Source organism: Chelonoidis abingdonii, chromosome 22, assembly GCF_003597395.2.
Source record: "Chelonoidis abingdonii isolate Lonesome George chromosome 22, CheloAbing_2.0, whole genome shotgun sequence".
NCBI lineage: Eukaryota > Metazoa > Chordata > Testudines > Testudinidae > Chelonoidis > Chelonoidis abingdonii.
This window is the reverse complement of record NC_133790.1, coordinates 5556857-5583224: the sequence shown is the minus strand read 5'-3', so window position 1 is coordinate 5583224 and position 26368 is coordinate 5556857. Positions and strand designations below refer to the sequence as shown.

Genomic DNA, 26368 nt, shown 5'->3' with positions numbered 1-26368 from the left:
CCCATCCCCTAAATATGCTTGTCCTCAGGTCACCATCTGTAAAATGGAGATAATAGAACTTACGTCACAGATCCAGGAACTAGGAGTGCTGGGAGTGCAGTAGCATCCCCTGGCTTGAAGTGGTGTCCATCTTATCAAGGGTTTACAGTTTGGTTCAATGGCTCCCAGTTCCCCCACTATACACATTGTTCCAGCAGCCCTGCTCACGGGGTGTTTTGGGGATAATTAGCTAATGTCAGTAAGCTATTTGAAGACATGATGCTCTGTAGAAGTGCTACATGTCACTATTACAAATGGACTACAAGCCAAATCCTGTTCACCTTACTCATGCGAAGAGCCCTCTTGACTTAAATGGGGTTACTCATTTAAGTACTGTCAGCTGAACATGATCTGGTCTTTGGAGCAGAAATTAAACAATTTAGTCTGTTCATTCTCAAAGCTGAGTGAAACACAAAAAGTAAACAAACAGCATCAATGATGAAAATTAAATTATGTTTTCAGAGTAATTTCAGTGTTAATTTAAAGCAAAGAAATATAGTTTATAAAAACATGATGTAACTTCAATGGGTTTACAGGGCACAGTGATTTTTAACCTGAAAGTGTGATTGGCATTTAGCTGCCACAGTTGGACTTTGCATTATTGCGTGGAGGCAGAAGGGCATGATTTATAAATAGTCACCTTGGCTTTATTGTTCAATTGTAATTACAAATAGCTGATAATCACTGAGGTAAGAAAAACATCCCCTAATCATCTACCCTTATGAGAACTGTCTTTAAGGAGCTGTAAAGGATCCCTGATATACAATTCCCAGCAAATCCTGGAGATGTTTCATAAGGAAAAGACTGCACTAAATGGCTTACAAAGGTAAAATAATCCATTACAAATTAATAAAATACTATAAAATAAATAATGATCTTCTGTGAAAACAGCTGATCTCCAGCTAGATGTGCTCAGGCTTTTCCAGCCTAATTCTGCATGTGTTACTGACAAAACAGTTCAGAACAAGAAAATCAGCGGAATAGCTCTGGCTGATGTCTTACAGACATGACCAAGCCAGGGTTGCAGGGCAACATGCTGCCCACTGCTTCTGGGCAGGGAATTGTCACAATGCCGTGGATGTAGCTACAGCTGCTGCCTGGGTGCTGGTGGGGAACGTGCTGGCATAATACTTTTTCTGGGAACGTAAGAGAGGTGTCTGTGTGTCGATGTCACGGCAAGCATTGCGTTTCATGCAGCGGAACGTGTGCTGGGTCCACCCATAAACGATGCAGTTTAGGAGCCCTTGGGAAGCTGCTGTTAGAGCCTAGGAGAGAACTCAGAGCATAAATGTCTCTTTCCACATAGCATAGGATATAACCCTGCCCTACACAGCTTCCTGCACATTGGGTTTTGTTAACTTCTAATCCCTAGGTTTCACCATGGCCACTGGGCCAAGGTCTGTACTAGACTCAGAGCTGCAGTTCTGTTACTGGATTCAGTTAACCCATAGAAGGATACATTTCCAAGGAAAAGCAGTATTTCCCTGAAACTGGAATGAATCTTAAGAGCCCTATCAGGGCTTAATCACAGAGATTCTGATCCAAAGTCCATTGAAGTCAGTGGGAGAAGTCTCACTGACTTGAGTGGGCTTTGGATCAAGCTTCAAATGTGCTTCAGCACACGGACACGGACCTTTTGGAATCTGTGCAGGATCCTTCCACCTGTCCTGTTTTCAAAGTGCCCTCAAAGACTGTGACCACAACCTGGGTGGGCACAAACAGGTAGGTAGAAGCTCCATTCCACAGCAGATGCTTATTTGCAACCACCCTGGAGTTTATGTGCCACTGTCGAGGCCAGTTTCAAAATCTGCCTGTAGCCGTTCCACTTTGAGCGCTCACCAAACTCAGTGGAATCTAGTTTGTTCAGTGCTTATATGAGGAAACCACAGGCTGCTGCAGGAAATGATATTTATGATTCAGTAGCTGGCCCTCTTCCCTCTGAGGCAGTATTGACCCCTGTGTGGTGCAAGGGGAATGCTGTGCTGCTGGAGTTGCTATCTGCTGAGCGAGATGCCAAACCAAGGCCCTGACCACTCATGGTTATAAACCCCCCACTGGTTCTTTTCACAAAAGGATGATTATTAACTCTGATGTCCTGGCCAAATGTCAGGGTAATCATTTTGTCTCCTTGCATTTTCTCTGCTCTTTCAGTTGGAGACAGGATTCTTCCTGTCTTCCTGGCCTCAACTGCAGTGTGATGATGTTCTGAGCTAGGAAACAGCTACTGGGTTCTACCTTGGGGGCAGCTGCCATTCAGTGGGAGGGGAAATGATCCCTGGGTATAGCTTGTATATCAGAGTGAAGTTTGCAAAATGCTTTGGGGAATCCTAAGGGGAAGAAAAGCAATACAGAAATGTAAGCTAATTAATATCTGGCCCTAAGAGATTCAACAGTTTGCACATTTGTCTGTTCATAAAACTGTGCCTCCTTTTTTCTTTGAATTTTTGATCTGTCTACATCCCAGTGTGACAGATGAATTTTGGAATTTTTTAGTGCCCAGTGCTAACTGCAGCTTCAGTGGCATCAAGAGATGGCCTTCCAAGAAAACTCCTGGCTAACAGTGTCACAAACCCAGGTTATGCATTCAGGTCCTGTAGAAACCCAAATAGCAGTATTCAAGGGGACCCAAATAAAGTTCTTTAACTCAGGGTCTGCATTTGACCTATTTCACCAGGGTTTTTAATGCCTTAGGACTCCATTTATGGTCTAGAATAACATAAGATCTGATCTTCTCACAGTATTTCCAGCACCTAGAAGCCCTAATAGGGTGAGGAGACTAACTCTTACTTATTTTAATTCTGGTGATCTTAACAAGCATGTAAAAAACAAACGTAAGGACAACTACAAAGAGCCTTCCTCTATTCCATCCGTAAATCAGACACAAGCTCTTCTAGGCACTGTTTGTGTGGGTGGAAGCAAACTGTATGTTTCCAGCTGGAGTACAGAACCAAACAAAGCTCACATGACTGACAAAGGAGAGAAAACAAGTTCTAATAAGCGATTTCAGCCTGGAGGGTTTTACCTGTAAAATATAAAGAGCCATGCAGATTCTGCTGTTCACTGAAACAGCCAACTTCATTATTCCGAGAAGGACGGCTGTGAAAAGGGATTGATAAAATGATATTGATTTAGCCTTCATTCTTTCCAGTTACTATTGCTACCTCTCTCCCTATGCCAGAATATGAGGTTTAGAACCTGTCAGAAGTAACCTAGCTCTCTACTAACCTGGGCCCCAACAACAGAAGAAAGCAATAGGGTAGTAAACCACTCGCTGTTCCACTATCTTTATCATTGCCCACTGTTGATCACCCAGGAATCCTGTTGAGTTTATGAACCTTTTGTACAAAGCTCGGGCTTGGATGAGAAGAACCTAGAAAAGAAAATGCATTTCTTAATATACATGACTACTTAAATGCAACTGTATGATTCAGTGTGTCTCATGTACTGACTGATTTAAGAAGTATTAATCTAGAGTTTCAAAGCACTAGTGACTGTTAATTGGTTGTTCTTCATGTGGTACTTATTTAATCTAAGAAATATCTGGAAAATAGACACTACAGTGCCAGATCAGAGCAAGGGTCCATTTAGTCTGGTATCCTGCCTTCTGCAGTGGCCAGTAACACACTTCTGAAGACAGTATAATGGACAATTAAAGTCATAACTCATCTATGAGAGAAGTTGTGGTTGATTTATATTTTAATGCATAAGAGCTGATTCCAGTTATGATTTTTATTCTAGCTAGTGTGGCAGCAGATAATATAGCTGGTGTCCAGGAAACAATCAATCACCCTTAACATGTTTTAAAACAAATTATCATTCTTTTGTATGAGATGCAAGATTGAAGTCCTAACCACTTGCAGTCATTAAATATCCTCTGGGGCATGTGGTAACCCTGGTATCCTGACCCAATTCTAAATCATACATTCTGCCTGTATTATCAGTTGGACTCAATTTTCTTCTTCACTTCCTGCCTTATACTGTTGTATAATGTTGTGTGCTGTTAAATAGTTGCTGCATTCCACCTCAGAGAAAGGGGCATTTCAGAGGTGGGTGGAATAATTCCTGTGCCCACAAAGGGCTATGTTTTTTGGATGGAACTTCTACAGACATTCAGTGGGAAAGGGACAGTCATACACAAACTAAATAAAATATGCATTTATTTTAATAATTTATATTCTGCCCCTCACCCTGGCATCGAGGCACATCACACACAAAAACCAACATCTATTTATAGCTACCCACAGAGGGAAGCAATATTACCCAGCCTTAGAGGAGAATAGGAGAAAGGAAAAGAAAATGCCTTTATAATTCTGACCTGGTCAAGCAAAGGCCTGGCCCAAAATAATAAAAACAACGATGCCGAGTTCTTATATAGAGCTTTTCATCAGTAGATCTCAAAGCGCTTTACAAAGGATGTCAGTATCACTATCCCATTTTATAGATGGAGAAACTGAGGCACGGAGAGGAAAAGTGGCAGTGCCCAGGTTCCTCCATTCAAGGGGATGAATCTAGGAACTGCTGAGATGATCCATCAGTGATTTTGAAGTGGCTTAGGGATCATCTCTGTATAAATGTCTATCACTATCATCCTTGCAACTCACTGTTTGATGAACAAGGACAATATTTCTTACCATAATGGCTATGAAGCTGATCAGGAAGGAGACCAGGAAGACTCCAACACCATAGAAATATATCACAGAACAAACAGAGCCACCATGGGTTTGCAGTTGGCCAGTGAGCATGGTTGTTTCCGTATGCATCAGGAGACACCTGCAGTCAGAAAGGGGACAGCCTGAGTGTTTACTTTTGTGACTCCTTTCATCAGTCTCAGAGGAAGCAGGGCGCTCTCAGAGGTGGGTTGCAGCTTACCCGTTGTTCTGGCTGAAGTTCTGGTAGCAATCACTGCTATTGCCCAGACAAAACACAGGAACCATTAATAGGAAAGGGATGACACTGAGGGGAGAAAATGGCGATAGCTCAGTTACTATACTTGCCCTCTCTTCTGTCGCTATTGAGAGGTCATTTTGCTTTTTATGGAGAACAGCCGGAAACAATATTTTTCTAGCACTCAGGTGTTATAGCCTACAGCTTCTGTGTGGCATAAAGAATGGGCCACGGGTAATGGAAGGAATTGTACCTGGTTAGCTGTTTTCAGAGTCTATTACTGATCATCTCAGAGGAACATTATCATCTCAACGTACTACTGTTAGTATCAATAATGCTTTATGGTCTCAAAGAACTTTAGAACCACTACTTAATCCTTGTCAGATAGGTAAGGCACAACAGTAACAAATTTGTGGCATCCAAGGTTTAGTGGCTGTCACCATGTTGCATACCATGGCCACTTGAATTTCACTGTGGCAGTGAAAATACAACTTTGATCCTCTGAAGGGGGAATCTCCATTAGCTGCTGGCAGCATGAGGCCAATGACACACAGGTGAGCAAAGTCCTGATTCCATGCACTGGAGGAAAGATGTGTGTGTGTATATATATATATACACATATATATATATACATACACACGCGCACACAATCTCATGTGCTCGTAAAAGTTGGCTCATTGCAGTCTGAGTCATTGTAGCTAATTTGAATGGAGATCAAACAATTTACAGCTGAGGATCTGGCTCTTTGAGTTTGGTAAGCCCAGAATAACATGATTACCATGTTACAGGAAACACAGTCAAGTCTGAATAAGATTTGTTTCTAAATAAAGAATAGTTTGGGTCTAAAACATTCAAGTTTATTATAAACATCTAACACTGTCAGAGAGAACGAAAGCCTACCTGGACAAAATTGTTGCTATTCGGCCAATGCAATTTGCATGATCTAAAGCCTGTAAAGATGAAAAAGCTTAGTTAAACGATCATTCCTTATATTTCAGTGCAACTATCATTTAGTTTCATTTCAGCCAGGCTCATCAAAACAAGAACTCTGAACAGCTCAGTGCACAAATTCTCAGTAGGGATACAATGCCAGTCTTGAGTAAGGTTGCCAGTTTTGTTTGGACATATTCTTGGATGTTTCATCACATGACATAATCTTTAATTAAAGATTAATCTATAATTCTTGGAGACTCCAGGACAATCCTGGAGGGTTGGCAACCCTAGTCTTGAGGGATTACTTTGGAGGGAAAGTACCCAGATTACTAGTGTAAATGCAAAGGTCAACATTTTGGCTTGCTGAGAGCACTAGTCCCTCACAGCAACTCTTGCACTCCTCTCCAGGAATGATTCCAACATAGCCATTTTCCTCCAGGAAAGCCACCCGACGAAGGGGATATGACTGTGTGGCTGTCAGAGAACTCTGACTGCTCTGAAAAATGTTACAGAGAAAATGGGCCAAATTCTGACGTCAGTGATGTAAATAATGGGTTAAATTACACATCCATAAATGGGCATCAATTGTACCAGTGAGTGTAAACTGAAGGGAAGAAATGGAAGGCAGGAGTGCACCAGGAAAAACCACAATCAGGTGTGTGTATGATAGAGCTGAAGGGTGCTTTATTTTAAAGCTTCCTACATCTCCTGCCTTAGTTGTTTTCTCCTGCTACAGGCCCAGCCTTGCATCCTGCTGGCATGTAAACCACACCATCAAATACTCATTCCCTGGACTACATCATGGCCCCAGTGAAATCAATGGGAATTTTGCTCGACCAACTTTCACTGACTTACCAACACGTGACTTTCCTGCCACCTGAAGATTTGTCCCTCATGTGTCAGTTTCTCATGTCACATTAAGGAAAGGACAAGAAACATGGATGCATGTTTAGTCTTGATGCTGTCCTCCCTGGGAAGACTATGTGAATATGAGACTCTGGTGTTCCAGAGACAGCTGTGGGTAAATGTTTACCAGATGCTGTAATAAATATTAGTGTGAGAATCCATGAAAAGGGCCAGAAAACAAATGAGAGCTGCTCATTGTATGCGGACTCACATTTTCCTCCTTTGGGGAATGAGTCAGTTTTTTGTACTCAACATACTCTGAACCAAATTCCCCTTTATTCCCATGACTGGGTACTTGCCCAAAACAGAAGGGAGTTATAAATACTAAGACTCAGAGAACTTTATAAGATCAAAATGCTTTAAATCATTAATCTCCATATCAGACCATACCAGAGGTAGGTGAATATTTGAAATCAGCCGCTCCTGGCTCTCAGAACTGTGTGCAGATCACTAGGTCACACCTTTCTTCGGCCATGCTTACAAGATGTGGAGGGATTTTTCCAATGTCGGCTCATGGCAAAGAACGTTTTATTGAGTCAAACTGAAGGGTGCACAATGCAATGGGGAGTGCATGATGCAATGGAAATTAACCTTGTGCAGCTGCTTCTTCCACCAACGTATTGAATGGCTTCTCCTCCAAAGCTAGAGGATTCCAGTTTTCAGACGCAAACTGGAAAGTAACAGACTTCTGATGAGATCTTTGCATGTAGCTTATTTATTTTGTGCAGCATAACTTGGCACAGTCCTGTAGAAGTGTAATGAAGCTCTGAAGACAAGCACAAACAATTGTGACTGTTGGAGACTCTGCTCACTGGGAGATGTATTGTGGGTGCTGGCACCAATTTGCCTTTAGGAAAGGGTAGAATTATCCCACTCCGCAAAAATATAACACAATGCTGTGCTGCAGTCATGGATCATCATTCCCATTTTATCGTTGGGAAAACTGAGGCACATAGCCATGAATATATTAGCATACAGCATGCTTTCCCCTTTAAGATCAGGAATTTAACTGGTATCACTACTTCCTCTTCCCCTGTGACAGTCTGTGTCCCTGTATTCACCCATTGCACACTATTATAATAAACTTTGTGCAAGTATGCCTTGTGCGCTGTCATTGGAAAACTCATAACTCACTGGTCTGTAACATCCTGATAAAATATGCGTGGCAACACTGTATGTAGCGTTATAAGATTTCACTGTATGGTGTTACTAAGGCTTTGTCTACACTAGCAGTGTACAAGGCACCCCAGGTCAGATTGCTGAGGTGACTCAGCTGTTCATCAGTCCAGATTGTGCCCTGGGAATGTCACATCCCCTGAGTCACTTTGGGGCACAGAGAACCTATGACAGGTTAAAGAAAAAATTGTTCTGGCCAGGAATATAGAATGATGTGAGGATTATTGCAGCTCTTGTGAATTATGTCAAAAAAAGGTAAAGACCTGCAGGACCCCAGAAATTTCCTCTAAACACCTTGCCTGTAATACAAGAGGCATTTCCGAGAGTAGCAATGGACACTGTGGGCCCTATGTAGGGTTGCCAACTTTGGTTGGACGAATTCCTGGAGATTTCATCACATGACATAATCTTTAATTTAAAAATAATCTTTAATTCCTGGAGACTCCAGGACAATCCTGGAGGGATAGCAACTCTAGTTCTATGCCACATCCTATCTGCAGAGGGAATATATATATCTTGGTGATGGTGGATTTTGTCACCAGATATCCTGAAGCAGTAGCTCCGTCTAACATTGAGGCAGAATCTGTAGCAAGAGTCCTTTCCACTATTCTTAGCAGAGTGGGTTTCCCTAAAGAGATTTTATCTGATCATGGGACATATTTCATGTCTCAGCTATTCAGTGAGCTATGGAAATTATGTGGGGTGAAACAATGAAAAGCTGCCTCATATGACCCAGAAACCAGTGGGACCCTAAAATCCATGCTGGGAATGTATGCAAATAAAAGGATTCAAAATTAGGATGAATTATTACCATTTTTGCTGTTTGCTTATAGGGAAATACCTCAAGAAACAAAGGGGTTCTCCCTATTTGATCTCCAATATGGAAGAAAGGTGAGAGGACCCCTAGATCTCATCAGAGACTCCTGGGAAGGGGCACTGAGGTAAAGGAAGAGACAGTAACTGAATATGTACAAAAGCTCAGGAAGGAGTTAAAAGACATGATGGGTATTGTTCAAAATAACCTTAAGGACAGGAAATCCAAACAAAAAGTGTGTTATGATAAAAATACCTGTAAACACTCCTTTGATATAGGAGACTTGGTGTTGGTATTAACTCTTGTGAAAAAGTACAAAATGCAAAATTCTTGAGAAGGACCCTGTGAGGTGACAGAAGATTCATATGTTAAAAAGCCTCATGGTGATACTGTCCTACAACTAGTACATGTAAACAGACCTAAAGCCTATCACAATATGGAAGTCATAGTAAACATGATCTGCTGCATAGTAGGGAAAACTGAGGCACACAACCTCATTCATCTGATGGCTGAATGCCAAACTGACTCAGCTCTGGAAAGCATTGATATCTGCAGTCCATTAACATCAGTTGAAAGGCAGAGGTGTTGGCAGTGCTGCAAAAACAAAAAGAAGTGTTTTCTAACAAGCCCGGGAAGACACACTTACTAACTCACAAGATCATCACAGAAGGACCACAGCCACCTCACAGCAGACCCTGCAGGGCCACTGGCAAGGTGCAAGAACAAAGTTGTGCAGAAATACAAAGCATGTTAGACCTAAGAGTAATTAAAGAGTCTGACAGCTCTTGAGCATCACCTGTGATCTTGCTCCCTAAGAAAGACAGCACTTAACAATGTGGTCATAGTACTAGATGTATATCCCATGCCTAGAACTGATGATATGCATTTTAAACAAAGCTAAATAGCTCATTCATGATTATTGGCAGATTCCTTTGGCTACGGATGCACAGAAAAAAAAGTCCGCTTTCATCACTGATACAGGAGTCTATGAGTTTACAATGTTACCATTTGGTTCAATTAATGCTGGAACCACCTTTCTGAGGCTGATCAACCATGTGTTAAATGGTTTACAGAACTTTGTAAGGGCACAGGTGGATGACACCGCAGTGTTTAGCAACCCTGGTGCTGATCACAAAAAACACTTGGAAATTGTGCTGTCAAAACTCAAAGAGGCAGAACTACCCATAAAAGCCTCCACATGTAAAACTGGAGCAGCCAAAGTCCCTTTTTTGGGACACTGGGAAGAGGGAGGTCAAATATCCTGATCCCTTAAAAGTTGAAGCCATTGCAAATAGGCCTGTGCCTCTACCAAGAAACAGGGCCAATCTTTCATAGGCCTAGTAAACTATTACAGAAGGTTTGTGTGTGGGTTCAGTGATTTTGTATCTGCAATCATTGATCTATGTAAAAAGACTAAACCCCACAAGGTCATTTGGACGAAGGCATGCGAGGAAGGATGTGATAAGGTAAAGAAAAGCTTGTCTGAAAAGTCTGTTCTAGCTAGCCCAGATTTTGACAAAATGTTTGAACCATCTGCAGATGAATCAGGCGTTGGTCCAGGTCCGTGGTCTCCAACTTTTTTAAGCCCAAGATCACTTTTTGAATCTAAGGACAACTCAGGATCTACCCCACCGCTTTCCTGAGGCCTCGCCCTTTCCCTAAAGCCCTGCCCCGCTCACTCCATCCCCCCTATCTCCATTGCTCGCTCTCCCCTACCCTCATTCACTTTCACGGGGCTGGGGCAAGGGGTTGGGGTTTGGGAGGGGGTACAGGCTCCGGGCTGGGGCTGAGGGGTTTGCAGTGTGAGAGGGGGCTCTGGGCTGAGCCTGGGTCAGGGGGTTGGGGTACAGAAGGCGGTGAGAGGTGAAAGCTCTTGGAGGGAATTTAGGTGCAGGAGGGGACTCCGGGCTGGGCCAGAGTGTTGAGGTGTACGAGGGGGCATGGGGTGCTGGCTCTGGGAGGGGAGTCAGGGCTGGGGGCTTGGGGTCCAGGAGGGGGTTTGGGAGTGCAGAAGGGGGTATGGGGTGCTAGCTCCGGAAGGGACCTCAGGTTGGGGTTTGGGGTGCAGGATGAGGCTTGAGTGCTGGTTCTGGAAGGAGGTTCAGGGATGGGGGTTGGGGTGTGGCCTCCTGCCGGGCAGCACTTACCTTTGGTGGCTTCCGGTTGGCAGCGGGTACAGCGAGGCTAAGGCAGGCTCCCTGCCTACCCCGTTCCCACTCCACTCTTGGAATGGGCCAAGATGCCCTTGAGGCCTCTGGGGTGGGGATAGTGGGGGACATGTGGCTCTCCTGGCCAATGGGAGCTGCGGGGCTGGTGCTTGCAGGCAGGAGCAGCGGAGGGAGACCCCTTTCCCCCTGCACCCGCAGGACCACGGGGCTGCAGTGGCCACTTCTGGGAGTGGTGTGGGGGCAGGGTAACATTAGGCAGCCATACTGCACTGCCACTGGAGATCGCCATCGAGCGGTTGGTGACCACTGGTCTAGGTGCTGTGCTGACGCAAACGGGAGAATAAGAAGCAGCACCCAGTTGCTTTCTTAAGCAAAAAATTGATACCCACTGAAGAGAATTATTCTGTCTTAGAAAAGGAATGCTGTGCCATAGTGTGGGCAGTCAAGCAACTAAGGCCCTATCTTTTTGAATAGAAAGTTCAGGGTCCTAACAGATCATTCACTATTAATCTGGTTAAACAAAACTAAAGGCTCAAATTCCAGGCATCCACGCTGGAGCCTTATACACCAAGAATTTGATATGGAAATTGTGCATACAAAGGTTACGGAAAACACAGTGGCAGATGCCCTGTCCAGGAAAGAGGCCCCTGACCTGCTGCCTCCAGCTCACCAGGGTCTAACCCTCTTGCAGCTTTGTTAGGGGGGAGGTGTGACTGTCTGTACCCCGTATTCACCCCTTGCACACTATTGTAATGATCTTTGTGCAAGTATGCCTTGTGAGGTATCATTGGAAAACTAGTAACTTGCTGGCCAATATTGTCCTGATAAAGTACGTGTGGCACATTGTATGTAAAGTTATAAGATTTCACTGTATGGTGTTACTAAGACAGGTACCAAGTCTGTGGAGCGGCCAAACCAGTTCCCCAGAGACAAAGGACAAGATGATGCCTCAGTCAGGTGTTAAAAAATCAAATGGTGTCTCCCTTTATTTCTGCCCATGGCATCCACAACAGCCGAAGAACAAAGGAAGCAGCGTTGGACTAGGGGAGGGATCCTGACTGAAAGAACTTCAGCCAGTAGGACTGCTGAAACGTGTGCTGAGGGAGACTTTGCTTTGAATTCATTCTTATTTGTTAAGTTAAGCATTAGTTGCATTTCACTTTTATTTTTCCTGTAACCAATTCTGACTTTTATGCCTCATTACTTGTATTCACTTAAAATCTGTCTTTTTGCAGTTAATTAAACTTGTTTCATTGTTTTATTTAAACCAGTGTGTTTGAACTGAAGTGTTTGGGAAACTCCATTTGGGATAATTGGGTATGTGCATATCATTTTCTATTAATAATGTCCAGGAGCGAGCTGGGCACTAGCAGACGTTCATTTCTGGGGAAAGCCTGGGACTGGGAGTTCACTTGCATCACTCTGCACTGTAAATCAAGAGTGGTTGGCTGCAGCACTCACAATATAACTGGGAATAATTTACATGATGGAGGCTGTGTGAGCAGACCAGGAGTGGGAGCTCTTACAGCAAAGTCGTGTAAAAGGCACCCCAGGTTCATCAGTCCAGATTGTGCCTTGGATATGTCACATCCTCTGAGTCTGTCTTTTCCAGGTGCATGTAGACAGGGAAGAAGGGACAAGATGGAGCTCTTGGGGTTTCTAGGCAAAAGAGGCCCTTAGGTTAAGACGGTTTATTAGTATTAGTGAGACCAGAGTTGTCCAGGTGGATTGAGCCCTAAATCTGAAATAAAAAGAGAAGTGCTAGCTAAGCACAGAAGGACTAGAGATGGTCTCAAGTCACAACACTCAGAACTAAGTTTCACACACCACAGAGTTTGGGTGGCTCATTATTAGAAATAAAAAGTCTGTAAAGAAGTTTGGATCTGAATGTAGGGACTAGTGAAGAAAGGAAAAGATCGCCCTCGTGAGCTGATCCAAAATCTAAGAATGGAAATTCTCAGAAGTGCATTTTCATCTGTCAAGTCTGCTGCTCCCCAACAGCCATGCAGAATGGGAGCCATCTGAGGAATTTAACTCTATGATGTGCAGGGTGATGACTATGCGACTTCTTGGTTGGGAAGAGGAATGATATGCAGAAACGTAGCCAGTGTGTTCATTGGGATGAGTCGTATAAGCGTATAAAAAGCCAGTTGTTCTGCAGCAATATATCAAGAGGAATTCTCAGAGAGATAGAAGCTGCTCAGAGTTTAGTCAGGTACGAACAACAAAGAAACTGCTCTGAAAAGATTGAGTTTGGTCACAGGGTGTGTGAAGTGTTTGTTTAGCCTGTACTCAAAGTGTGTTTTTCTGAGGACTGTGTCCTTGTTCCTTTGCTCCCAAAGATTACACTTGATCTTGAAGAGCTGTTTTTAAAGGCTAATGACGATAGTAGTGACCCCTTCTCTGCAGAGCTAATCTGTCCTGCTCCAAGTGTGAATAGTACTTTAAATGCCAGCTCACTTCCATCGCACCGCTCACCTGATGCTCTTAAAGAACTTCACAGGCATTCACGAATGGAGCTTTACCACACTCCTATGAGATACTCAGTAGAATTATCCCCATTTTAGAGCTGTTGAAACTGAAACACAAGGACATTAAGGTCTGTCTTTAAGCCTTTTTCCATGCTGCTCATGCCCGGACTGCCTCTCCACAGTTCTGACTTGTCAAGCCACATCCCTTTCCTGCAAATACCTCCTTGAGATTTGTTTCTTCTGCAATGCCCATCAGAAGTGAGTTAGTGACAATAATAAACCACTTGGGGCCAGATGCTCAGCTGATGTCAATAGTTAAGAGATCTGGCCCTCCCAGTTATTCTTTCTTCCTGAGACCTACTGTGCAACTTGTCTTCTCTGTTTTTGACTTTCAGGCCTAGTCCTCCAATCAGAACACAAAAGCAGATCCACGAATAGCCCCTGTCGACTTCAATGGCTCTGCATGGGCACAGGCATCAACCCACACAGAATCAGCTGCAGGATCAGGGCCTTAGATTGTAAGCTCCTTCTGGCGAGAATTGCCGTTATGTTTATGCTTGTACAGCACCGAGCACAGTGTTAGTTCTTAACATATAACAAATAATATGAAAAACTGCCAACGTGGCACTCACCAGAGGGGACATGCTGTACAGGTTCTGACTGTATTTCACCTTTAAATCCATGTACAGATGCCAGGTATAGTTGACAGTGTACAGAAAAGAGGCTACATAAAATATCTGAAAAATAAAAACAGGCCTTATTTTATTCCATCCGTAATCATTTTCACTTTCTATAGCACCTTAGCGCCTTTCATCTCCAACAAACCCAGAGCACTTGACAAAACGACACTGTATAAGCTATAAAAACGAGCCCCGAGAGAGTGCTAAAGGTGAAATATAAAGCACCCAGTAGGTGCTCAGCTATCATAGTCCTGAGCATGGCAGAAATGCCTGGCGAGCTAGATACAGAAATCAGGACATGCCAAAAATTAAGAGGCTGATTCTGGCCTGTCTCCTGAGCTCGTATGCTGCTCCAGCAGCAGTAAAGGAGACACAAAGGGCTAGGGGAGAATTTCCTGGAGCAGCATAGGGCTGAAGTAGGCAACCCAGCACTGCCTCCTTCACAGGCACCAGCGAAGGGACTAAGCTGGGGGCATAAGCACCGACTTCCTCTGCTCCCAGGGGGTGAGTGACCCCCCACTTTTGCCCAGGCCTCGCCTCTTCCCACCATGCCCCCACTCCATCCCTTCCACCAAGCCCTCACCCTGCCTCTTCCTGCTCCTGCTCCTCTCCCTCCCCCCAGCACCTTCTGAACACAGCCAAACAGCTGATCATGCTGAACATCCACTATATTTTTTTTATGGGTGCTCCAGCCCGTGGAGTCGGCAAATATGGCTGGGGATGGAGCTGGGATCAGAAGGGAGCATGCCCATAGCATCCAGCACCATGGCACAGCTCATAGGCAACTGTGGGAACGCTGCCTTAAATTAGAGAAGCCCCCAGTGGTTACGTCAGGGACCAGTCTGACCCCCTACAGCAGTCCAAAATCAAGATGGTCTAAAGATGGCTTAAAGCTATCTTGGTCCTCATCCCCCTAGGCTGTTCCCTCTGTGCTGTCTCTCTCAGGAGACAACACAGACTCTGCGGTTAAATTTGCTTCCATTATGATGATCTGGCCACACTGTTGGGGCTTCCCTTGAATTGGTGAGAATAACAAACCATAGTGCATTTAAGGAAGACAGCAGCAACAGGGAACGCGCGAGAGAGAAATAAGAAATCTAGAGCTATTTGGTCTGAAGTGTTTTCCAGCCCTGCCAGCTCTGAGAACCATTTTTGGACTAAGACCAAGCACAGAAAATCTGAACACAAAAAGAATTTGTTTGAGGAAGTTCTGGGCAACTGAAAAAAGAAATTTCTCGTACATTTTTTTCTGTGACATGGCAAAGTCTGGATGGGTGCCCATCCAGTACACCCCAGTGGCAACCAGGTTCAGACAAGTGACTGGATATCTGGCTAGTGTAGGTGAACCACCATTTTTTTTCCTGGAAGTTCTCAACTAGGGAAGCATGAGCATGCACGGTAGAGTGGGAGGAGGAACTGGGTGAGAAAATCCTTCATCTGGATTGGCTACCTCCTGCTTGACTGAAGTGAAGAGGACTCAGTGTCAATCCTGGTGTCACTCACTGGCAATCCTCATGTCACCTCATCATGGGAGACTACTGATGAGGTAAGAGACACTGCGTTTCTTGCTTCACTGGATATGTCTACACAGCAACTAGTCACCCACAGCTGGCCCAACTGACTCAGGCATGTGGGGTTCTGGATTTAAGGCTGTTTCATTGCTGTGTAGATGTCTAAGCTTGAACTGTGGCCCAGGTTCTAGGACCCTGTGGGGTGGCAGGGCCCCAGAGATCAGGCTCCAGCCTGAACCTGGAAGTCTACACCACAATAAAACAGCTCTGCAGCCTGAGCCCCGCGAGCCAGAGTCAGCTGGCATGGGCCAGCCATGTTTTTTCCCTTTGTTGTGCAGACATACCCACTGAGACCACAGATGTTCTTAGCCATTGCTAAGAAGATCAAGAGAAGTGACGATTGCTTTGCAGTAAGGTATGTTGCAATGACTCTCCGGCTCATTACAGGATTTTTAATAAGGAACCATTGCCCTTCCATGGGAGGCTCTCAAAGCACTCTACAAACATAACCCATTTTACTTCTTACCAGCACCCGAGAGCTAGGTCAGTGTTATTATCCCATCGTACAGATGAGGGCACTAAGGCACACACACTTAGCCAAGGCTTCTCATGGAATCACTGGTAGAACCAGGAAAACAGCCCTGCTCTCCTAGCTCCCTATCCTCAGCTTCTGGCATTGGGGATAATCCTGCAGGCCAGAGGCCACTGTCCCCATCAGAGCCTGGCATACAGAAGTAAAGCTGGAGCGTAGGAGAAAGCAGGAGCCCTTTGTTTATCCCTCTCCAGTCGCTACTTATAATAATTTTGCGATTTTCCATTGTGCGAGCCAAACAGAGTGGAATCTACAAGGATGTTATTAGGTCATTAGAATTTAATTGGGGAAACTGTGGATGAAGTGCATAATTACAGCATGTCATCCTCTCTGTTTTGTAGCACGGAATCAAGGGTTACGACCGGAAAGGGCCAGCAGAGGAGAAAATATGTTACTTTTTAATGTCATTTGTTCAGCTAAGTGCTGGGGACTGAAGTGGAGGAAATTGTCAAGGAAGAGAAAATAAAAGCTTGGGCCAAACTCATATCTGGTGAATCACCCATTGACCCCAATTGTAACTCCACTGACTGCAGTGGAGTTATGCCAGGGATGAACTTGGCCCTGCATTTGGGGAAAGGAACTATGATTTGTATTGTCTTCCATTGAAGAAAGTAGTAGAAATTCTTTGAGCCCCATTGGTAAAGCAGAGTGGAATTATGATGCTTGTCTTTGTCAGAAAACATAAACAGGGATAATGGAGGATAATACTTCTTTATCTCACAGAAAGTTGGGAGGGAAAACTATTAATGCTTGAGGAGGTCAGGCCTAAAACCTCAAAGGTATTTAAGTACCTACCTCCCATTGAAATCCATGGGAGTTAAGTGGCAAAACACATTTGAGGGCCAGGGCCTCAGAGTGATGAGCACCACTGAAAAATGAATAATCCAGGACAGGTTAGTCATGACTGAAAATGTTGTTACCATCTGACAACTGTTCAGTGGTTGATATGATGAAGTGTGTGCAGTCTCAGTTTGGCTTTAGTGTCCACACAGCACAAACCACCACCACAACTGGCACTAACTGAGCTCCTGGTTCTCAGCAGAGATGCCAAAGACTGAATGCGCCAGGCAGTCTAAACTGCCTTCTTTCCTCTCGAGGTCATCCCTCCATATCACACGGTGGGGCAGCAGAAGGGACCTTGCACTGCTTTCCCTTTGAACTTAATCTAAGAACACTAATAAATAACAGTCTTTTGCCCACCTCCAGCCCCTCGTGGCACTTTACAAACATTAATCAGTGCCCAAAGGAACATTCTGACAGAAGGAATGTCATTGTTATTTGCTGCACGTCTATGAAATCCAGCATCTGTGAGATTCTTGAGCCCAGGACACAGAAGGTGGGGATGGGTGGAGGTTTATTCATTTAACTAGTTTACAGCTCACATGAGGCTTGCTGAGGTGCTGCTCAACCTGTCTCAACCTATGCCTGACTTCTCACCCCGCCTCCTCCCCACCTTGTATCTTATCACAAGTCCCACGAGAGGCCGGGGTTGCTATGGTAAGCACTCAGGTTATTTTAATTCCGTCCTAGAGTTAATAACAGAAAAGGATCTTGCCAGAGTGCAAGTTGGATCTGCCAGACCTAGCACCCTTACATCAGAGAGGGACTGCCTTTGTCCTTACCTGGGAACAGTCTGGGGGGCTAGTGAGTCCCCTGTAGCCCCCTTCACTGGCTATATGTGTTTGTGTAACCATAAGAGATCAGGGTAATGGATTCACTCACACACACGGCATTCAGGAGCTGGCAGCGGTAGCATAAACATCTCAACAGGAGCTCACTTATTGCTGTCTCTCAGGTTGGGACAAAGGCAGATGCTGATGGGTCTCTCTGATAGGGACACAGGACACGCTGTACCTTGCAGGTCTGTGTAGTCCAGTGTCCTGCCTCCAGCAGCAGCCAAGACTTTATGCTCCAAAGGAAAGACAAGTTCCCTCATTTTGCAGCTACCCTTTTAGGCTCCGTTTCCTCCAGCCTCTTGCAGATGCCCCCAAGCTGCTTTGCCATAAACCAGGGAAGCAGAGTGTGCCGTCCCCTGAATTCAGTGGTGACAGAGCATTGCCTCGAGCACACAGTCTCCTTCACTGCACTTCGGTCAAGAAGGGAGGTGTCTCTGAAGTCATTGCCAAACCCACATCTCCTGTGACACACTACAGCGCTCTGACGCCAGGCCAACATGCATTCCAACCTTTCCCAAAGTAGTCTGGAGTAAACAGAACCAGACAAATGGCAGATATTGTCACTCCCCAGAGAAGTATGTGCCATGACAACCTAATCTAGGGTGACCAGACATCCTGATTTTATCAGGACTGTCCCGATATTTGCTTATTTGTCCCGCGTACCGACCTACCTTTGGTCGGGATGCAAATTGTCCCAATATTTTTGTCTCCACTCACAGGTGGAGCGGAGCCCGGAGGGGCTCGCGCCCCCCCAACTCCGCCCCCTCCTTCCCCCATTGGATCCCTCCCCAAATCCCCGCCCTGGCCCCACGCTCTCAGCTCTGCCCCCTCACTGCCCCATTGGATCCCTCCCCAAATCCAATCGCCCTTGCCCTGCCTCTTCCCCAAGCACACCACATTCCTCCTCCTCCCCCCTCCCTCCCAGGCTTGCGCTGATCAGCTGTATGGTGGCACAAGTGCTGGAGGGAGGTGGGAGGTGGAGACGGAGCGGAGGCAAGCTGATGCAGCAGGCACAAGGCGTGGAGCTCCGGCAGCCGTTCTTTTCTTCTTTTTTTTGCTCCGTGCCTCCCCAGCCATCCCGATATTTCACCTGTGTGATCTGGTCACCCTAATAATCCCCTGACCTCTTTGAGCCATGTCTGACCAATAAGAACCATGGCCTCATGATAGTATTCCAACGGCAAATTTGCATATGTGGCCTGTAAAGTGACTTCTGTCCTGCAAGCTCCCTGCAGCCACACGCCTAGTGAATCTTCCCATATGTTCACTTCTCTTCCCGAGCTCATTCTCCTTGTATAACCCCCAAGTAGACTTCCCCTCATTGCCAAGGGGTCATTGCCATGCCTTCCCTAATGGCTGAATTACATACAAACCTGTTCCGTACCTCGAGGCTCAAGGGGTATGTGTATCATTGTTTTTACAGCAGCATAAGATGAGCCAGAGAGATCAGAGATAAGCTCCAAATGGAATAGCTGCTACCTAAGTACAGTACTTGGTGTCATGAGTAATAGGAATAACCCATGTGTACTGATGTTTAAAAAAACCCAACACAAAACTATGCCACAGTAACCTGACAACCAAACACAGAACAATGTGAGCGCTCTCACATGCTGTACATTAAGTTACCTTCCTGCCCTCTCTACAACATGCAAAAAGCCATTTCCAGCTCCCACCAGCTTGGCTAGACAGAGCGGGGTGGGAGGTTTCCTGGTAGCCTACATGGAAAATGTGTGGCCTACACACCAGAACAAACCTGATTGAAGTCTGGACTGCAATATAGGAATTAAAGAAGAGAAAACCTCCACCACCCCAGAGGCCAATGTCACACTGCTCCCTACAGTGTACTCTTCAGGACCTCGTCTTGTCCTGTTCAAGGGTGCACATTCAGAGGGGGACCTCACGCTAATGGACACTGCTGGGGATGATGACAAAACAGTAGCTTTAGAGTTTTCAGCCTTTGCAGGTTGTTTTTTTAAAGCCAATTACTTGAGATAATATTCCAAATTAGACATAAAACTGAGCTCCTGGCTGCTTGTGGCCAGAGAGCCCATGGCATTCCTGTAAGAGCAGTGGTGGTAATAGCTGTGCCATGGCCAAACTGAAGTTCAAGTAATTAAAAGCTGTATCTCTGAATTCTCCCTGTAGTTTCAATGGATATCAGTTCTCTTCACTTCTCACCTTACCACTATGGCCATGCATTGCTATGTGCTGTGAACCAGCTGCCATATTCCACCACATTGGAGTGATGGGTAAATTGATTTCCATCAATTACTGATGGAATTTGCACACAGTGTAGAGATTCCTGGACCAGTGTGAGACTTAGTTATTGTATGTGAAATTCTTTGGCTTAATGCTGACACAAGCCAGGCTGAGAACTGGGAGCTCCTCAGAGGGCAGAGAGGAAGGATTAATCAATCCCAGGCAGTGAAGCAACTTCATGACCACCACTCCTGCCTCTCGAGTACAGTGGCCTTCACAACTAGCATGCTCTCTCTCCACTGGATGAATGGCCTGGATCTATGAAGTGACAGATCAATCAGTCCTTCCCCTTCCCCAGTCCCAAATCCAGTGTGCTGGTGGCTCCCATAGAATGGGGTCTCTGGCACATAGGCATGAGCACCCCATGTGCAGCTACCCAAATCTTTGCATCCCCTCCACTCCATGGAGTGGAAGCACATCAGCTCCTCTGCATCTGGGGACTTCCCTGGCCATGAAGGCACAGGCAGGGTTTGTCATGATAAGAGGCTTCACTTTATTTCCCAGCAAAGCTCTTTCAGCCCAGAATACAGTTCATTTTTAATTTGGCCTGCTTTAAATAGCCCCAAAGTCCTAAATGCAAATAGCTTCCGAAATATTCTCCCTTCTTCACAGTACAAGCCATTCCAAAGCCCTATAGCCATTGTAGGGTAATGGGTTTCTGCACTGAGCTGTTCCTACTGCCACAGTGTCCCGTTTGCAGCCCCTTACACCTTTCCTCTCCCTGCAGTCATTACCTAGCATGCTTCAGACATCTACAAATCGACTCTGACAGGAGGAAACCCTAATGATGCAGCGGCAACCCAATGAGACAAAAAGAACTGTCAGGAAAATGATTCCACTTCACTGATGCCCCTGCACATGAATTCAGCACAGAATAGGACACACAGCTGAGCTTCAGGGCATCAGGCTGAGCTTAACACGAGCACAGCAGCCCACAGAGTAATCCAATGGGACTGCTTGGGAGACTATTGGTATAAGGGTAACAGGAAGGAGGAGTTTGGAAATACAGCAGTACATTAGTCACAGAGATAGCCTTGGGTACCTGCTCAACAAGAGATAAGACCAACTCATTTAACATAGAGAACTGAACACTCCCCATAGCAACCCTAAAGTTACTCTCTGTCTCTAACAGACTTTACCTTTGTAGGGTAGGTCTGTACAATTATCCTCATTTTACAGATAAGACACAGAGATCTTACCTATTAAGGTCAATCAGCAAGTCAGTGTCAGAGCCAGGATCAGAGCCCAGGGCTGCCAACTCCCAGTCCTGTGCTCTAACCGCTAGACCACTTCTTGACATAATTCTGTGCAAACCAACCTTACATCACAAGCTGATAACCCAGAGTTACTCACCTGACCAGTTGTTTGAAGATTATAGCAGACAACATCTTGATTTGTGGTTGGCGTGGTATAGAGAAGCACCCCAATGAGCCAGCACATCCCCAGAAACAGGTTGGAGAGGCTCAGGTAGAACAGAGGGCGCACCTAGAAAAGTTGAAGTGATCATTTGGCTTGGTGAATATTGTACATAGTCCCACAATGGTCAGCTAAAACAAGGGTTTTATTTTCACCCTCCATTTCCTGATATACTTTCATACCAAGCCAGCCTAAGAACGCTGCTATCCCCACACAAGGAAACTGGACTGATCTGTGCACTCAGGAGATGTTTACACCAGGAGCACCAAGATTCAATGATCATTGGCCAAGGCCACATTAGCAACTGCCAAAGAACCTGAGAGCTGCACCAAATCTGGCTCTGAAGATTCAAAATCCTATGATTTAATAAAATAGATTTCCTTTGCTGCATTATTAGTAACATGCGTGGTGATAAATGCTGAAGTATTTTGAAAAATCCTACATTTTTCTGTCTATGGGTGTGTTTGTTTCCCTGCTACATAACACAGCTTGGAAAATGGAATACCACTTTAGTTAGCTTGTGGTCAGTTTCTAGCCAATTTCAAGTTCTCATGCACAAGACCACTGCATTTGAGCTGTAAACACTGCAGGGAAAGATTTACTTGTTTAAAAATGATGACCACGTTTTCATTGACAGTGGGAGCTGTGGGTGGTCAGCCACCCTGAAAACCAGGCCACTTACTTATCTAGGTGCCTAAATGCGGATTTCAGTGCCTAACTTTCAGCATCCAGGAGTGAAAAATTTAGCCTTTATTTCTACAGAAATTTTTAAAACTAAACAAAACATCCAAACATTTATATAGGTCTTAGCTTTGGGAAATATTATTTATTTTATAGAACCTACATTGTGGGCTTAATTTGACCAGACATTGTCCTTTAATTAAAAATAAATGTGCATTATCACAATATTTGCTTGAACTTTTCTCTTTCCTGATAGATGAAGAGTAATGGCTTGTTGATGTAGTTAGTTTAACAACAATAAAAATTTGCCAGCAGGTTGTTTTGTCCTTATTCTGTAGTTACAGATAGAGAGTGGGAGTGGATTCTGTTTAAGCTCTTTCTAGGGCATATTTTACCTTCAGTGGGCACTCAAAGCACCTCCGTTTTATACAGTGTCTGAGAAACCAAATGTCTATCTCAAGATCTTTATTTCTAGTAGCACCATACATTACCTGTCACCCCAGTAAATCAGTGAATCAAACCTTTTATTGCTAACTTGCATATCTTGAGCTAGTTTCCATCATCAGGTTCATTGTATTTATTAATCCCTCTTAAAATATTTTTTAAAACACTTGTACACATTTCTCCATGCAGAACCAAGCAGTGGGTATACAGCAGACTAGAATTCTCTGCATGGTTGTTACTATGAGTATATTAAAAACAAACAACCCTGGAAGAAGGTGAATGATCAGTTGTAACGAGTGAACAGGTGATGCAGGTCTGTGCAAGCATAGTGAAACCCAACTGTTTATCTAGTGGGTTATTTAGGTACAGGCATATATAAGGAAATTGGAGGACTAGGTGACGCTGTTGTTAAAGTGGAAGGCAAGCCAGTTCTTTCAGGAAGAAAAGCCAAATTATTTATAAACTGGAGGAAGGAAATGTAAAGAAATTTAATGGTTTAAAACTGCTGGTTAGCTGGACAAAATGTGTAGCCATTATTATATATGTTCAGATTGGGCTGGGGACTCTTTGAAGCACATCTGCTTGCATAAGAAATCCTTGTATCTTCTATGGTGCATTCACAAGTGCTCCAGGCTTAGACCCTGTTTATATTTTTTAGTTACCCTGTTTTTTCTTTATCACAAAATGGGAAATTATTTCGTTAACATGTCATGCCTTAAACATGGTTTAGTTAATGCTGAGAGTTTTCTGGATTCTGTAGATCCAGAAAATATGTTTCAACAATTAGGCATTCAGCTGCAAGTTCTAGTGTGGAAAGATAAGTATCTATGATTCCCATACTTCTCAATAACTGGGAAATAAACCTTTCTTTTAAAAATGTTACTCTTTAAATATCATGCGTCAGGGAATAATCTGATCATAGCAAACATCAGGAAGGATTCAGCCTATGTCCTTTATTTACAGAGTTGCATAACTGGTCAGGTGCATGGTGGGTGTGACTAGGAGTGGGAGCGTATTGAGGTACTCAGCTTCCTCTGAAGCATCAGGAATCAACTACCATTCTAGGCAGAATACAAGCCTCAAAGCCTGAGACACAGTTACCAGTGCTGTGTTCTTATGTAACCAAACTAGCTCCGTCACAGTTCTTGAAATAAGACACTTTCTGACACAGATGGGATGGTCTAATCACCTCTAGACATCCGGGTTGAAATACCTGGGCTCCCTAGAGCCACTTCCTCAAATCCTAGCAGGGATGACCCAGCCCTCATTCTTCCAAGGTAAATCAGTGGCGTTCCAGGAAGTTTACTCTGTGTATTGGGTGGGCTCTTTCTACGAGATCTTAAACACTGAGGCCCTGTCTTCTCTCTGTGGACAAAAGTCCCCCATTTTGTCAGAATAAGTCCTGTAAGTCTGCAATGGACTCCTTGGCCCACACCCACTGTGTTCCATGGGAGTTTTGGGTGTGTGGGACCCATGACATGTGACATGCTTTGGAGATAAGGAAGATACAGAAATAGAAAAGTTTGATATAATTATAACAGAATACAAGTTTAGAAGTACTGCTCACCTAATTTATGACAGAAAATTACTATTCAGCCTCCCTCATCTTTCCATAAACATTGAAGTTCTTGAGTCTTATTAGTGCAGTCTTGTGAAAAGCAAATGTTATTCACACATTTTGATTGAAAGTGAATTTTAAATTATTTCTGATTGGAACATTTGCTATTTACATTTTATTGGTTAGCTCTACAGGTCATCCAGTCAGGGAAAAGAGACACCATGTGACATACGTAATCAACTAAACCATGTGAATCTCAAATATTTGCAGCAAATATTTGGGGGCCATTCATATTTGGGAGAAATGCTAAGCATAAATTAATGCATCTTTTGGAATCATGAATAAATCTAAGGGTTACTGCTAATCACCAGAAAAATAGATGAAATTCAATGAAAACATTATTTGTTGTGAATCATTCATTCAGCTGAAGTTAGGATAATGCTTATAGCTTTACATGTAATTATATTTGGTCAATTGGTGCTCTCACACAGAGCACAAACAGAGATGCACAGTTCCCACTAAAGTCAATGAGAGCTGAATGTGGGTATCTGAATGTAGAATTTGACTCAATAATACTCAGCCCTTGTACCTTTTGCAGTGCATCTATAAATTATCACAACCTCTTTTCCTCCATCTCCTGAAATTTTATTCTTGTTTCCGTTTAACAGACTGGAACACTGAGTCTGAGAGATGAAGTGACTGTCCCAAGGCTCAGAAAGAGCAAGAATTGGAACTAAGGCGTTCTTGACTCAGACCACATGGGCACAATTTAACTTACATACATGTAAGGGGGAAGGATTAAAAAAACACTGATGGCATATGAACTTCATGAAGCAGTATATAAATACCGCAAAATATGCCCACGCTCTGTTGATTCATCTGCCCGGCAGCATTAAATCGTTTGTTTACTCTGTTAATAATAAAAAGAGAATGTGCCTAAAAACTTGAAGCCTTCCTAGTGGAAAACTTATGCCAACACATCTGTTTTGTTACATAAAATATGATTTATCCTCAGGGTAACAAACATCCAAACTTAAAAACTGAAAGGCAGAATACTTACCTCTGGGGATCTCACTACATTTTGAAAGACAGCATAGGCAATGATTGAGCTGGAACCTATAACACTGAGAAAATAAAGAGCAGGTTGGTTGGAGAAAGTTACTTTGGATCTTGTTTCACTTGACCTGTCTACAGTGGGCTGCTATTGGCTTTTTATACTCTTACTAATAAGAAAACAATAATTAATAATAAATTACTTTCTTGAGTTCCAATTAAAGAGAAGTAAAGGGAGCAGTAAACCTCCAGGCAAGGTGCAGGGAAGGCTGCCATTCCTGACATTTGCTTACTAGTTTAAAACAATATACTGTACCTTAAAGTGGCCATGACAAACTGTATCCATTTTATAGCAGAGTAAACCTGGGGGAAATATAAAAATGCAGATGGATGGTGAGTGCAGCTGCAAACATGCTCTGCAACCTCATTTTCTATCTGTAATAAAAAACGGCTAAATAGTTGTCTAAACTCGATCACAGATGCGTACAGCGGGGCAGTGCAAACGCTGAGATGCCTAGGAGAAAACTCAAAGCCATGTTTGCACCTTAAAGCTGAGAGAGCCAGGCAGCATTTACCCAAGATTTCGCTCTAGCAGGTTTCCTGCACTGAGAGTTTGGGTTATGCACGGTGCCCTGGCATCACGGAGAGGCGAGGTTAGCTGAATGGATAGACACAGGAGCGCAGAGGGAAGCCTGGAGAAGATGGAGAGAAACTTTAGGGAGGAGAAGGAAAGATGATAGCAGAGAGGAAGAAGCTCTGCTGTAGTGGAGGTGAAGCCAGAGAGGGAGCTGAGAGGTGACCGAGGGGAAGGAGGATTGGATCGCGGCAGCTAGATCACTCAGAGGGGCGCCTAGATGGATGGGGGCAGAGACGGGCTCGGCAGATGGTGAGATCCAGGGCTAGCCAGGGAGAACGGACTTGGTGGGCTGGGCCGCGGGAGCTGGCCTTGCTCCCGGGGGGCTCCCGCCCTGCAGTCCCCGGCCAGGACTCGCCCGCTCACTCACCTGCCAGTCCCCTTCCAGCCGGGCGACATTGAGCCCGGCCGCCTGCGCTGCGAGGGCCATCGAGCGCCGGCAGCCCCTTCCCGGGGACACTGAGCTCTGCGCT

The 26368-nt window shown here is 44.5% G+C and overlaps 1 protein-coding gene across 1 annotated transcript; it reads right to left on the bottom strand.

Annotated features, from left to right (window-relative positions):
* Positions 1–475: 475 nt before the first annotated feature.
* TMEM116 (transmembrane protein 116) lies at positions 476–26368 on the bottom strand. Its single transcript, XM_032800604.2, has 11 exons — positions 26266–26368; positions 25578–25624; positions 25269–25332; positions 21463–21594; positions 14024–14128; positions 5824–5873; positions 4909–4992; positions 4671–4809; positions 3265–3409; positions 3062–3135; positions 476–1304 (listed from the first exon to the last, which is right to left on the bottom strand). The coding sequence occupies exons 1-11, from the start codon at positions 26323–26325 to the stop codon at positions 1104–1106; spliced, it is 1101 nt and encodes a 366-aa protein (XP_032656495.1). The 5' UTR covers positions 26326–26368; the 3' UTR covers positions 476–1103.